Source organism: Diadema antillarum, unplaced genomic scaffold, assembly GCF_040938485.1.
Source record: "Diadema antillarum isolate AM-2024a unplaced genomic scaffold, OU_Dant_1.0 seq00002173_RagTag, whole genome shotgun sequence".
NCBI lineage: Eukaryota > Metazoa > Echinodermata > Echinoidea > Diadematoida > Diadematidae > Diadema > Diadema antillarum.
This window is the reverse complement of record NW_027272811.1, coordinates 72,555-88,049: the sequence shown is the minus strand read 5'-3', so window position 1 is coordinate 88,049 and position 15,495 is coordinate 72,555. Positions and strand designations below refer to the sequence as shown.

Genomic DNA, 15,495 nt, shown 5'->3' with positions numbered 1-15,495 from the left:
TGATTTTTTTTCTTTTCTCCATCCAGGTATCATGGCTATCCTGTTCTGTGGCATTGTGATGTCCCACTACACCCATTACAACCTGTCGCCGGTCACACAGATCAACATGCAGCACTCTTTCAGAACCATGGCTTTTCTCGCTGGTAAGACATTTTAAAATAAATATTGTTTTGGAGTAACAGGTCTCTGAAAAATAGGGTAGATAGGACATTTTATTCGATTTTGTTTTGTTTTTGTTTTTTTTTGTTTTTTTAATGGAGTATGTATGCACTGTGCATGAGTTTCCTACGTGTAGATAGAAACATGCAGTACTGGCGTGGATATGGAACAAACAAGTTGCATTGGGCATGCTCATGAAAAAAAGAGAACCCTAACCCGTAAACAAACAGAAAGTTAATCTGTTGCTAAAACCGCTTGAAGCATATATTTATAGCAGTAGAAATGACTGCAGGAGTACCATGGTACTGAGTACCACTGACATATGAAGAGCTCATTTGCAAAAGGGGTTAGATCCATTTTTGACCAAAATTGAGTTATTAGCATCACTGCACAGAATTCCATTTGAGTTAGTTACAGTGAAAATTTCTAATCCAGACAAACATTTGAATAGAAATTATAGCAAAATTAAATTTTGATTTTCCATACTCTTGTGTACAAATTCTCAAAAACAAACCAATTTTTCTCTAAAGTACTAAAAGTGGATCTAACCCCTTTTGCAAATAAGCTCCTCATATACAAATCCTAAATCAATCTAGGTCTGTAATCAGGTCTGTGATGTGAGACTACTTGAGGTATTTTTTTCCAGATTCTAAATTGTATTTGGTACTGAATTACCACTGTATTTCCTCAGTAGCTACTCTGTGATACAGGATTGATGTATCCTAATCTAATACATCTGGATGTTGGTGAGACAGACCATGAGATGTTAAGTCAGTAGAATATGTGTTATGCATATCAGTCAATTCAATTCATATCAGTCATGGAAAGCAATACATAGTTATGAGTAATGCTTAGAGTTAAACTAGCACCCATCATGTTTTATGCCATTGTATACTGTAGGCCTGCTATTGCAGTAGATCTGTTGAGTTCTTATGAATGCAAAAAGTTGCTAGAGGAATACTTATCTTCTTCTTATTCTGTCACTGGTTTGATTCTTTGTAGAAACCTGTGTGTTTGCATATCTCGGAATGGCCATTCCAAGTTTCAACCACAGATTTGAGACAGCTTTGGTTCTTTGGAGTATAGTGAGTAATTCATCCTATTTCTGTGCCTTGAACTCTAAGATTTGCCCATTCATTATCACACTTGATTTCAGTTTGTGAAAGAAAGAGTAAAAGATACATGCATCACAGATTTAGTAGGGTGTTGTTTGTGCATAAATCATGAATTAAGAGACAGTATAAGTCGTGTATTACATTTCTTAAAGAAAACCACTATCATATTTGCCTGAAGCAATTTGTTAATGCTTAATATCTATGATCATACCTGCTAAATATTGACAGTGTATTGGCCAAATTCCAGGTAAAAATAATGAAAAATCATAAGAATTGTGGATACACAAGAAGCAAATGTTTATCATTTTTTACAGCAAGTCATAGTACAAATAGAAAATTGATAAGAATAATAATCTACATAAGAATTATGGTTAGCAAACCAAATTGGAATCTTGCACAACATAAACAATAATTGTTCATACTTTTTTTTTGGCATAAAGAAAAAAACAAAAGAAGAGAAGAAATATGACTATGTACAATGCTTTGGCATCTTTCTTGTTACCTTCACCCTACGGAGTGCAAAGAGTGAAGATGTGTATAATTTGTTAAGTGAATTGTAGTGATGACCCATACACTGATTCACTCTTTATGGTGTTGTATCTTTCTTATCCCAGGTTCTGATTCTGCTTGGGAGAGCTCTTAATATATTCCCTCTGTCCTTCCTCTGCAACAAATTCCGGGAGCACAAGATCACCTTTAAGATGCAGTTTGTTATGTGGTTCAGCGGTGAGTTCTCACATATGCCTCAACTAAAGTGTTTAGTCCCACATGACCAATATTTTGTAGTGGTGTAAAGCTGTCAGTGAGGCATCTACAATGTAGTTCTGAAACTCAGTGTGATACTCCTTCTTTGTTGGTTTTCTATTGGAAATTATTAATGGTGTAATGATTTGAAGCGCTTAAAGGACAAGTTCACTTTAACATATGTGTGGATTGAGTGAATACAGCAATACTATTAGAATACATCTGTGAAAGTTTGAGGAAAAATTGGACAATCTGTTCAAAATTTATCAATTTTTGAAGTTTCAATGCTGCCATTGTTGGATGAGACTACTACAGCTTGTGATGTCACGTGCATTAGAATGACCTAAGGAAAAAGAAAGAATGTTCAACTTATTTTCACTTTCACCGAAGGCAGGGGGAATGATATTGCTCTTAAAATACAACAGTAACAAGATGAGGGAATGTGCACTCCCCCCCCCCCCCCAAAAAAAATGAATTTTTGTGAATTTTTAAATATATGTGACCGTGCACCACAAAACGAACAAAAAGTCGCACACACTGATTTTGTGTGAGGACTGAAAATAAGTGAAATGGGTCGACCTAGCCGATCTTGACTTTTTCATATTTCCTGAAAGAGCAAGTCCTCTTTAACATATTGCTAAAATTTGGGGTCATAAAACGGGCTGGAAAGTGTGTTTTTAGCAGTTTATCTCGAACATTTTTGTTAGAATAGTGTGATTAGGTGTGTCTTCAGAGTCCCTTTTTCATTTCTGAAAAAAACCTTGTACACGCTCTTCACTTTCAACTCTAATAACTTTTGAAAGGATAGTGCTACTGCTTTTGAAATTTGGCATTAATTATGGACAGAATGTGTTAATGAGGCATATTTAATTTCACTTTAATCTGATAATCCCTTCATTGTTATTTCTCAGGTGGTTTACTTCCTGTTTTTTGTCCCATTCATCGCACAACCAGCATGGTTTGGTAAAGATTAAGCGCTTGAATAGACACAGTAATTCATAGCCTCTTTTCTCAGTTCACACTTTCCCTGAGTTTGTACTTTCTTTCCAATATTTAGATAGGTTAGGAGAGTCCATTTGATTCCAGTTATACATCATTTTAAAGCTTCAAGTCTGCTCTTTCAGAATATGGTCTTAACTAAAAATTCATGTCTGGCAACTTTTTGTTTGTTTTGTGGTACAGGGTCACATATTTTCTTGTATACCATTCTACTCATCCAGCAATGGCGGCACTGAAACTAAAAAAAAAAAATCATAACTTGTGAACGGATTATTCGATTTTCCTCAAACTTTAACTGAATGTGTTCTACTAAATATTGCTGCATTCACTCAATCCACACACAATCATGAAGGTGAAGTAGTCCTTTAATCATTACACCTTTGAGGGAGGCTATGGCTCTTGTATTTACATGTCTGGATTTTTCCTGTAGTGCTCTCTATGTAAGTACCTCATTAGTGGGAGTTTGACATCTGGTACGGGTGTCACATTACACTAAAGTGATCACATATCCACCAAGTGTGTTTGTATTATGCATTGTGCATGTGAATTTCCCTAGTGGCAATGAAATGCTCTGTCTAAATGTTTTCAATAAATTATTCACTCTTTCATTGATATTTGTGATATATTACTATTGTGGGTTAGAAAGACAAAACAAAGCAGTGGATGCTGAAAGTAAAGACTGTCATGAGAAAGTAGATAAATACATAAGAATGGGAAGTCATGAAAAATTGAGTAAGAAATTACAGAAGCGATTATCTTACCGATTACTGCTATTGCCCAGTGATAATGAATTTTCAAGGTATTTTGCACTTTCATATTAAAGACAGAAATATAAGTGCAGAGTTATTGCAAAATCTGCACATAATGTGACATATTACATAAAGGAGTTAATGACAAAGAACAATGAAAAATGCAAATTAATTTCTCAGTATATACACTGTATTCAAACTTACGTGTAGGTCTTTCCATTCTCAGTTATCACAAAATATGCACATAATGTGGCATGTTACATAAAAGAGTTGATAACAAGGAACAAACTTCAAAGAAAAATGGCAAATGAATTTCTCCTATATTCAGAAGGCCAAGTGAGTACATCATGTTCAAACGAAGTGTGCAAATATGTGCAAGTACAAACTACAGCGCTGTACCTTTAAGTGAATGATGACACATAATCACGATATCTACTCTACGATATCTCGTCAATGATATCTTCTGTACAATATCTAAATCAACTTGAAGATATCTAATGGTGTCCTGTGAAAGCGTATCACCATATGGCTTATAACTCTGTTTGTTTGTCTGTGTTTGATGTTTCCTTTCTCCCTTTATTTCTAACATTGTCTCTCTCTTTCCAAATCAGTCTGTCCCTTGATCTTTCCATCTGTGTTATGTCTTTCTTTCAGTGAAATTGTGTCTGTCTCCATTTATATCTCTCTTTCACCTTTCACTGTTCTCCATTTACTGTAAAAGTGGATATTTTCGCGCGACTAATTTTTCGCGCTTGGCCAGGTAAGAAGAGTTTTGCATGTTTTTAATTCCGCAGAATCAAGACATCAGCTTCTGGAACATATGGCATGCAAAAATATTCGCGTGCTTTTATTTTTCGCGCTAGCTTCTGGTTAAGCGAAATGCGCGAAAATTTCAACACCGCGAAAATTTTCACTTTTTCAGTATATGTCTTTCTCACTCACTCTCTCTTCCTGTCTTCATCTGTCTGTCTGCCTGTTTGTCTCTCTCATTGTCTGTGTGACTGTTACTGTCTCCACTTTATATCACTGTCATTATCTTTTGTCTTTTCACTCTGTCTCCCTGTCTTCATTCATCTGTCTGTCTGTCTGTCTGTCTGTCTCCATCCACTCACCCCCCCCCTCTCTCTTTCTTATTATGTGTAACTGTTACTGTCTCCATTCATCTGTCATTATATTTTGTCTTTCTCACTATTTGTTCATCTCCCTGCCGTCAACGTCTGTCTGTCTGTCTGGCTGGCTGGCTGGCTGGCTGTGTGTCTGTCTGTTAATCTTTCTATGATCTTGATCTCTCTCCCTACCCCCTTCCAGGTTTGAGAGGTGCTATTGCCTATGCACTCAGTATGCATCTTGAGTTTGGCAACGACACGAGACACGTTCTGGTCACCACAACACTGACCATTGTCCTCTTTACAGTACTAGGTCTCGGTGGGTCCACCCTACCACTGCTGAAGGTATGTTTGTACCCCGATTTTACCATAATTCCATAGTGCACCTGTTCTTGAGGTCCACCTTACCTTGTATAGCTGTGTAAGCAAATTTGTTATCATGGAATGACCATATTTAGAGATGTTGCCCTATCTCAGGATCCACATTACCCCTGCTTTTTGTAAATTTGCATCATGGAAAGACTTATGCTGATTTCACTGTGTCACCAGGTCCAATTGATTTGTTGGTATGAGTAAATTTGAACCACCGAGCAACCATATTTTTCAGATTCCACGCTATTTCAGGAGCCTCTACTTTCTGCTGTTGAAAGGTCAATTGCCCCATACTTCATGAATCTTGTCATGAAATACATCGTAGATGCTGATCTATAGTTGTCTATTAACCCTAATCAGACCAGGCTTTTTTGGCTATGCTAAAACCGGAGGGGGGTGGATTCCTATGTATTCTTATGTATTTTATTGTTTTCAGAATTTCTTATGTATTTCCTTGTTTTTCAACTTTTGATTTTTCTTTGTTTTTTTGTTGGAAATTGTCACTGACCACTTTTCTACCATGATAAGCATAACATTAATCATTGAAAGTGATTAATTGTAAAAATGATCAGGTTTTTATGACTTTCATGACAGAGCACTGTTTTCCTTAGGAAATGCACACAAAATCACAAAATTGTGCCTGTTTTGGGGCGACATGCCATTACAAAATTGGGCGTGGCTTTGAAAAAGTATGGGCAGACTTTACAAATTTGGTCTCAAAAGTTGCGTGAGACTTGATCGAAGAAAGTCAAGAAGCCTCGCAACGAGGCCTTCTCGTGTTACAGAATTATAGCGCAAAACTTCGGGGGGCAGATTCCAGGGGGCTGACATGCAATCATCAAAATCATTTACATACCAGGAGAATGAACCTTACAGATAAGTGATTTAGAAGATCGGCAATGAAATGCAATTTTGTTACCGGAGCATCACTGTAGCTGAGGTTTCTTTTCTTATTAAATGCTGACTGATGTGATATCAATTTTTTTTTTTTGAGATAGCTAGTTAAATTAAGTTTCTATGATCTTGAGCATGCATCTTTCTTCCTTTGATATCATCTGTTCATCTGTTATTATGCTTGTGTCCTTTAACAGTGCATCGGAGCAGAAAGTGGCAAATCAAAGAAAGAAGTGTCCCTGAGTAAGACAGAGGAGATGGTGAGTATGTTTATACACTTTCATTTATTATCTTGAAAAATATCATTGTTACAATCTTTAAGTCGGTGGCACTCATTGCATTTGCTTCATGTTGATAATTTTGATAGAAAGATTTCATGTCACCAATACATAATGAAATGCACCCATGACAAATGCATCCTATAGTAACAAAAGCTAACATGGCAACTGTTTTAGTGCAGCTTTTGCTATGCTAACATAAGATATCTCTTGATACTCAAGTGAAGCAGTGATAATGTAACAATAATGCTCATGATAATGATAATGATAGTGATGATGATAATGATGATACTGCTACTACTACTTCTACTACTACAACTACTACTTTTTAGACTTTTCAGCTGATTAAACCTGGAAGTGGCTTCAGAAATATTTTTGCGCCTCCCTTTATGGAATTCCTGGATCCGCCCCTGCTACTTCTACTACTTCTACAACTGCTACTATCACTAATAGCAATCAAATGATAATTATTATAAAACTGGTAATGATAATGATAAGTATGTTGTCTATGTATTGTGTAGGCAAGAGGTTGACTTTAACTTTGGTGATCATGCAATTGCTAAAAGAAAAAACGTTTTGAAATTTTTGCTCGTAGGGAAGTGCCCTAGATGCAGAGCACCTCTCTGAGCTAACGGAGGAGGAATACGAAGTCAACTACATCAAGCCCGGTCTCAAGGGATTCGTGAGATGGGACACTAAGTACTTAACACCTTTCTTTACCAGGCGGTTCACAAATAAGGTGAGTTTTGGGGGCAGAGGATGGCGTTGTTTTTTACCTACTTGAGGTAACATTCCTTTACAGCTTGTATACCTTTCACACTCAAGATGTAAGCTGCTTCTAAACCAGACACAAGTGAGGCGAGTTTGGATGGTTGAGGGTGGTCTTGTTTCGACTTCTTGACCCGAATTCACGAAAGTGGTTTAAACCTGGTTTAAACTTAGACCATGGTACAAATTTAGACCAAGGCCTAAAATAAGCATGAATTAGGCATACCTTTGACATGCCCATATCCATGCGTGTTTGTTACTGGACATCTGTTTGTGTACGCAGTATATCAATCGTATTTACACAGAAGAAATTTGCATAAACCACAATTTAGATTTGCACCACCTTCTCTGAATTCGGGCCATTAAGGTGACATGCCTGTACATAGCTTCTACACCTTTCATGTACAGTATAAGGTGTAGATGGCTTCTACATCATTTTCAAATGGGATGAGGTGGTCTTCAAAGGTGAGTTGTCAGTTTTGCATGCCCTGTAAGGCAGCATCCTATAGTCAATAGTGCTACTTATTTCACATATTCAAGATGCAGGCTTCACTACAGTTCACTACTATTCGCAAAACAGTTGCTGTTTTGATCATTTGCTTTATCCAGTTTTCATTCTGTTTTCAAAATTGTAACTTCTGTTATATACTTACAGAGAAAATTCAAATATTTATAGTCATATTGAACATGTTAAGTGACCCATACAGTTTTTAATAACACCATGTACATCATCTCAATGTACTATACTGGAAAATTCTTGGAAAGTCTTGTTCCTGATCTGCAAAACTGATAATGATTCTAATCTTCACCCATCTTGATTTTCATTGGTCTCAGGAGCTCAGAGATGGGCGGGTCCAGATGAGGCAGCTGACAAATCGCTGGTACTCGGAGGTCAGAGGCCCCGCCTCCGACACGGAGGATGAGACTGAACTTATCGGAAACTGAGCTGGGCATCAGTTTGGTATGTCTGTGGACCTTGGGATGATACGACAGTCCCATCAGGTGGTGCACTTTGTTGAGATACATACAGCACATCTCCTGTTTGGGATCTCCATGGTAACGCACACCACACTGGAAGAATGGGAATGCATCTCATGATGTAGAGTTTAGCAATTATCATCCTGGCTAGTGAGAATGCTGTCGACCGTCTCCAAACACAGCGTCATGTTTGATAATTCACCGATGAAACTTGGCCAAAGTGAAAGGATCTATGCAAATGATTGTTATTGGAAGAGCTGAAAGTGATGCAAATAGTGTTTAGCTTGGAGTTGAATGTTGTGTTGGTGAACAACTCAATATAGAGACATGAGGGTTTCATCTTTTTCTCCCAAGATCAGTGCAACATGGACTATGTACTTCTCATATTGTGCTCTATTGCAACTTTTAGCATCAAAGGATTGTTTGCTTTTTGAAATTAAGAAAATCCGCAATCATATGATAATGTGTGTTTTAAAAATTTCCTTGATACTGTTGTGATGTCAATGTTTATCCTAAACTGTAGAGAAAAATAGGGGTATTATTGGATATTGCAGCTGATTCCAAGGGTATAATGAACATCAAAAGAAAATCATATTCAGTATAGGATGAGGAGATCGAATGTAAGTTGTGTTACTGCATATATCTGCAAAATGTCTTGAGTATTTATTATAGAGCATTGTTCACTATGCCTTATGGGTGAGTGTTTGTGTTTGTGTGTCCATTTGTGTGTATGTGTGTGTGTGGGGGGGGGTATGCATAATGTTTTTAGATATGTGTACCTATTTAGCAACAAGTAGTGTCTGAGAGCTGACAAGACATATCTTTTGGTGGAAAACAATATTTTTACCTTTCCTGCAATAGACATGTGTGATGATGCAATCATGGAAGAACAGTTTCTTCCTGGAAACCTGCAGTATTTGGGGAATACTGTGTGAAATACTGCAACAAGAGAACAGTCTTGATGTCTGTAAACATCTTTGCAAATTAAATGATTTCAATATATTTATCAGTTTGCTCTGGTTTTCAACATAAAAACCAGGATACCCTTTTTGTAAACATTTTATCAAGTCTTTTCGTGGAGGTGTCGTGGCTAAGTGGATAAGCGTGCTCATCTCTGAATGACATAAGCCTTGTATGGGTTCGTGGGTTTGAGCCCAGGTTTGCCCTTCAGCAAGGCACTTTGTCCACATTACTGCTCTTCACCCAGGCATATAAACTGGTGCCCAGTAGGATTAGGAAGTTTATGTTGGTTGATCAGCATGTGCATGCCTGTAAAATGGCTGCGACTGGCTGGAATGCTCCCCAGGGAGTGGAGAGTGAGCACGGTCAGTGCTGGTTGGAAATAATGTATCCAGTGCATTGAGATACTTAACAAATGCGAAATGCGCTGTTAAAATCTAGCCATATTCTTTATAATTATTATTTGCACTGCTGCCATTTGCTATGCCGAGTTTTCTGATTTGTAGGATTGGAGATGCACTGTGTCTCCTTATAGGATTGGCAAGTCTTTTAACATGCTGATTGTAGTTCTCAGTCTGCTTTACAGCGTTGGATCTTCATCTTCTTTTTCTCTCTACCGTCTGCCTGTAGGCCTTGTGGTTTCAGGAGGTTGGATGATGTAGGCAGTAGGCCCTATGTGGTGTTCCTTGTTCTCCTTCCGTGCAGCCCCTGCGCTGCGCTGCCATCAACACTTTGGTTTGGAGTGTTTCCGATCGAGTTCCAGCATTACTGGTGGGAGGGGGGCATCACCTCTAGACTGCCGTGTCTGCTTGAGCAGTCTCTTTGTAGCCTTGACTGCTGCTTCCATTTTCCTCTTTTCCTTGGCTGTGTCTTGGGTAGACTGTGATGCGGTCAAATTCATATCTATTGTTTGAGCTATATTATCTACCTATCTAACTATCTATATATTGAACTTTGCAAAATCTTGAGATGAGTACTGTGGTCCATTATCGCTAATGACAGTCTGTGCTTAGGATGCCGTATCGGGTTAATTTGCTCTTCGGTTTCCTGAAAAATGTTTGGCTGGTGAGGTCATGGAGTCTGTTGATTTGGGAAGCTAGTCGACACTAGCAAGGTAGTGTTTCTTGCTGAGCTCAAACAGATCTGTTCCAACTTTTTCCCACGGCCAGTCTGGGTTATCGTTTGACATCAACGTTTCCCTCTGATTTTGCTGTTTGTACATTCGCCAGGCTTCACATGTCCGGATATACTGCTTGACATCCGTGTTCATCCCTGGCCAATAGATTAATTCTGTTGGCCCGCCTGAGAGTCCCTTCAATTCCAAGGTGAGAGGTGTCGAGAGTTTCCTTCATTGCCTTGTGGAAGGTTGTTGGGATGACTACTATCCCCCATCCCCTCCTCAGAATACTAGTCCATCTGGCACACCTAACTCATCCCGAATGTTGAAGTGTGATTTGGCAGTTTCAGGTACATCTGCTTTGTGTTGAAGCCACCCATTGTGGTTTACTTTCTTGACGGTCTGCAGTACTTTGTCAATGTTGGTGTGGGTTTGCACTTGTTTTTGTAGACATGAGTCTTCAGTTTATTTTATTTTAAAGGAACAATTATGATAAAACGCTTATTCTTAGAAAATATATGATGCTTTAACTTTTTTTCCGAATGGGATCGTTAGATTATGATCAGGTAGTTTTAACCAATAGCTGTGTGAAGTATACTTCTCTTAAATTTTTGTGTTTTTGTCATGAAATATAATACCAAAGAGAGGGATACTGTTCAATGTGCATTCAGAGGTGGATATTGTTGCTGTTGAAACAGACTCCATTTAAAATGATAATCCTGTGTCATTTCCCAGCCTCACAGGCAACCTACATTTGCAGACGCATAATTCATGGTAATATGCACTTACAACAGTACAAGTGTAGAGGGCAGTATGTGCAAATTATGATGATAAAGTTACACAATGTTTTAGCCTAAAATATAAGCGTTTTTCTTTTTGTTTTGTTTTGTTTTTTTAATTCAAGTGAGACTACAAACTCTCCAAAACAGATAATTGGAAGAAAATGCTGTTGGGCAGAAGCTTGGAAGTGTAGCGGATACAATGCCTGTCTAGTAATCAAGAGATCATTGGTTTGAGTCCAATGCGAATATATGTCCATGATTTTTTTATCATGGCTACTACTAAAAAAAACCCTGAATAATCAGTGCTTATTTACGTTGATGAAGGGCAGTTGTGTCAATCAGATGCACTGAACTTAGCAGTTCTTAGTTTCTCCATTTACAAATAAATGTGAGGCAGTTTGCGAGTGAATTGCATTAAAATATCTCACACATGAAAAAGTGACTTTGTTTGATTTATGGAAAGGATCTGCCCATGAGGGTGCTATTTGCGAACTGATGACTCTTAAGCTATTTTATACCAGGCAGACTCAAAGGTAATTCTGTACAGCATGGATAATGTATATCCATAGTGGCAATGGCAATGTGAACACTCCCACGTATAGGTAGTCTTGTGTATCTATTTTGTAATATACACTGTATGTAAACTGCATTCAAATTCATGAATCAGTTGCTATGTACACTGCAGTCAATCATCTTGCATCAACTCTAGAGTGCCTTGACAAAATTTGGATGTACAGTCATCTACGTATTTCATCGTCGTTGTGAGCAAAAGTCATTCCAGGGATGTCATGCAATCTTATCTTCAGCTCAGAAAGTGATATATGTATAAGAATGAATTCCTCTTATGAGGATCATAATGATATTACATCTGTGTGCCATCAGGGCTTATGTACTTCAGTCTTTTATCCGAACTCTGACCACTGAGTACATTGCAACAATTTAATTTTTTTTTTTGTCTGCGTTTGTTTGTAATTTGTTTCCCCTTTGTTTATTTATTCTTTTTTTTTTCCAAAATTCAAGATACAGGCAATTAGATGACAAGTGATGTATTTTACACTTCTAGATTGTCAAAGCTTAGTCAGTAGATGTTAAACTCCCTTGATTATGATGCATTTCAGTGTGGGCACTGTGGTATAGTGGATAAGACTCATGACATTCAAAAGAAGGTCTGGAGTTCAAATCTTGCCAAGTGCTTGTCGTGCTTAGACGGGTGCACATCACGAGTTGGACACCACAAATCATAAGTCATACAGCCCACGAGTTATATGGCTCACAAAAAGTGGATATTTTTGTGCGACTAATTTTGCGTGCTCATCCTAGTTAGAAGAGTTTCGCATGTTTTTAATTCCACAGAATCAAGACATCAACTACTGGAACATGCGGGCAGAAGAAATATTCGTGTGCTTTTATTTTCGCGCCAGTAACACCGCGAAAATTTCCACTTTTACAGTAGTGTTGAACTCATGGGCTGTATGACTCGTGAGCTGTATGATTCATGGACCTTTTTTCCAGTGTCAAACTCGTGGGCTGTATGACTCATGGGTGTTGGTCCTTCGGAATGACCCTGTTTTTTTTTTTTTTTTTTTTTTTTTTTGGGGGGGGGGGTTTACCCACCATGTCCCTCACAAGCCTGTCATGTAAATGGGTACCTGGTATCATTAGGGTTATGATAATGGATGACCAATTAAAACATTGATTGTTACATTATCATTATTATAATGATGAGGTGGATGAGGATTATGACTTTATCTTCATCATGATCATTCTCATTACTACATTATTATTATCATTATCATTAACATCATTATTTTAAGATATCGGATATGTTTCAATTTATAAGATTCTAAGATAAGCACATGCACTAGACACACTGAAATCAACTTTGTACTTAATAGTGTGTTGTTGGACTCTAGGTTAAAACTGGAGTTTGTAGTAAAGAGCATAGAAACCAACAGGAATTTGATCCAATACACAATTAAGAATTGGCCTGCACATGGTAACAAGGGATACATCCGAAGTCTGTCCTTCTGCTTTGCATCACCCTGTAACATATAGTGAAATATGACTCATAATCTTAGGAAGTGTGGCACAGATAAACAGAACTACAATGCTGTATTCTCTTTTGCTCTTCCTATGTGCAAATGCATGGCATTATGAATGCAGTAGTTGAATTACCTTCTCATATTTGTGATTACCAGTTTTGAAGAAAAAAGCAAAACAAAGTACAATTAAATACTTTATTATGTGCTTATCTTATTCCTAAACGGTCTGAAATTAGCATTATATTTATCTTTTCCTGTATGTATCCATGTTAAGTTGATATCATTACTTCTGTGGGATTTGCCCTTCTCATAGTTGTTTTACGTTTTTAAAGGAGAAATGTTGCTTTTAAACATTTTTGTTCTTGTCATATGTTTACTCAAGTATTTTTCTCAGAGGTCATTTGCATCGGTCAATTGATTGTTTAAAAAACCTGTATTCCTCAGCCTTGTTGATGCAGTATATTATAGGTAAGATAGATTTGAAATGTTGCAGAAAAAGATAAAACTTATGTCTTTATCTTTATGAATGTATAGTACTCAAATGTCGATGTGATGACTGAATCATGGCTGAAATTATGATAGTCATGAATATTGTTCCATGTTGACGTATAGTAATGATTAATGTCATGCACACATTCCTACTTAATACGTGTAAGTGTGTGGAATTCAGTTTGCATACATTGGTTGTTACTGCTATGTTGCATGTGCGAGCTTTCTGGTTTTGAAGTAAATGTTTCTTGAGAAACTTAGTATAAGATAAGGACATTGAAATAGGCCTACACCATTTTTTTTTTCTGCAAAAGGTCTTAAATCTCATTCATTATAAGTTAGAATGATTTTGCAAATGAAATACAGTTATACAATGACTGAACACAATCATTTAAAAGCTCGAGTATGTGCATTATTTGAAGTTGTGTAGATGTGAGGATCTGTTTTCTATGTCTTGTACATATTCCCTTCATATCTCATTCTAAAGTGCTGAATGTGTATATTAGCCTCACCAATCCATTAATTTTAAACATTTCTGTATACATTAGATATCAGTTTCAGTTTTCAGGGTTTTTTCATATTTCTCAAAAATAAGCAAAACTTTACGCTAGAAGACAAAATACATAACATGGACAAAATTTCACAAAAATCTACAGTAAAAATATACAGGAAGTTAAGCTATGCATTGGAAATAATTGAACAAGTTTCCAAAGATGCTGTTTGGATTTGGGTATTGTATAATTCAATCAATAATTATACTTCAAATGCTGTCGAGTACTATTTGTTGTATGTTATCCTTCAATACCTGGCATTATATCGAATTTTGCTATGCTGCACGATTTTTGTTCGGGGAAATGGTTTCGTCAGATGAGGTGCAAAAGATAACGTCTGCAAATTTTCATGTGTCTCAACATCATTTCTGTTTCAACTGTGAACATTCTGATTATATACAAGTTAGATGTGTTGCAATGTGTATCTGGGGAGCTGCCATTTTGTTTTGTTCTTTTCACCTCTAGGCCTAATGTTGAACGTCTCTCCTATTATTGATGCTTTGCAAACATTCGCGGGTTTGTCTCTTCTTTTTTTAATCCGATTTAGCAACACCAGAGGAATGATGATGTTAGTGTAATGTGTACTTATAGCTGGTTTTTGTACAATGCTCGTCCACTTCTAAATCGGTGTGTCATATACCCTTTACATAATGATTCTCTTCTTTTAATGTCTGTGTGCAACCACATTCTCAGTTCTTCTTTCAGCAGAAGTGTAATTTTTCCGAAAAATATATAAATGTTGTAAGAAATAAAAGATATATTTGAACTGTGTACTATGTTCAACTCACAATCTATTGTGCCAATGCTTGTTTCTTTTTTACTCTTTCCTTTAAGTAAAATAATGGCAACAATGTAGCAAAAAAATATTAGAGGACAAGTCCACCTTCATACATAAGGATTGAGAGAATGCAGCAATATTAGTGGAACACATCAGTTCAAAAGTTATGAATTTTTAAAGTATCTGCGCAGTCACTGCTGGATGAGAAGACTGCTACAGTGTATAATGTCACATGCGTACAACAATATCAGGAAAATAAAAAGAGAATTTCACAAAACTTTACTTTTTCAATAATGTGCACATTTCTTCGACTTGTCACTGACGTATGTTAAGGGTAATATCATCCCCCCTGCCTTTTGAAAGAGAAAAGTCGAGTGTTCTTTTGTTATGTGAGAAAAATGGAAATATGTTGAATTTTCTTTATTCTCTCTTTATATCGTTGTACACATGTGACATCACAAGCTATAGTATACTTTTCATCCAGCCATGACTGAGCAGAAACTTCAAAAATTCATAACTTTTGAACAGATTGTCCGATTTTCCTCAAACTCTCACTGATGTGTTCTACTAATATTGCTGCATTCACTCAACCCACATGTCTATGAAGGTGAACT

The 15,495-nt window shown here is 37.0% G+C and overlaps 1 protein-coding gene across 1 annotated transcript in view; it reads left to right on the top strand.

Annotated features, from left to right (window-relative positions):
- LOC139714138 (sodium/hydrogen exchanger 8-like) overlaps window positions 1-8,150 on the top strand; it is a 34,119-nt gene extending 25,969 nt beyond the window's left edge. The window contains exons 9-15 of the mRNA XM_071625859.1: window positions 27-143; window positions 1,162-1,244; window positions 1,889-2,000; window positions 5,075-5,217; window positions 6,336-6,398; window positions 7,012-7,155; window positions 8,019-8,150. Of these exons, the coding sequence (XP_071481960.1) occupies window positions 27-143; window positions 1,162-1,244; window positions 1,889-2,000; window positions 5,075-5,217; window positions 6,336-6,398; window positions 7,012-7,155; window positions 8,019-8,129 (773 nt within the window). The 3' untranslated portion in view covers window positions 8,130-8,150. The remainder of the gene's footprint in view (window positions 1-26; window positions 144-1,161; window positions 1,245-1,888; window positions 2,001-5,074; window positions 5,218-6,335; window positions 6,399-7,011; window positions 7,156-8,018) is intronic.
- The last annotated feature ends 7,345 nt before the right edge of the window (window positions 8,151-15,495 follow it).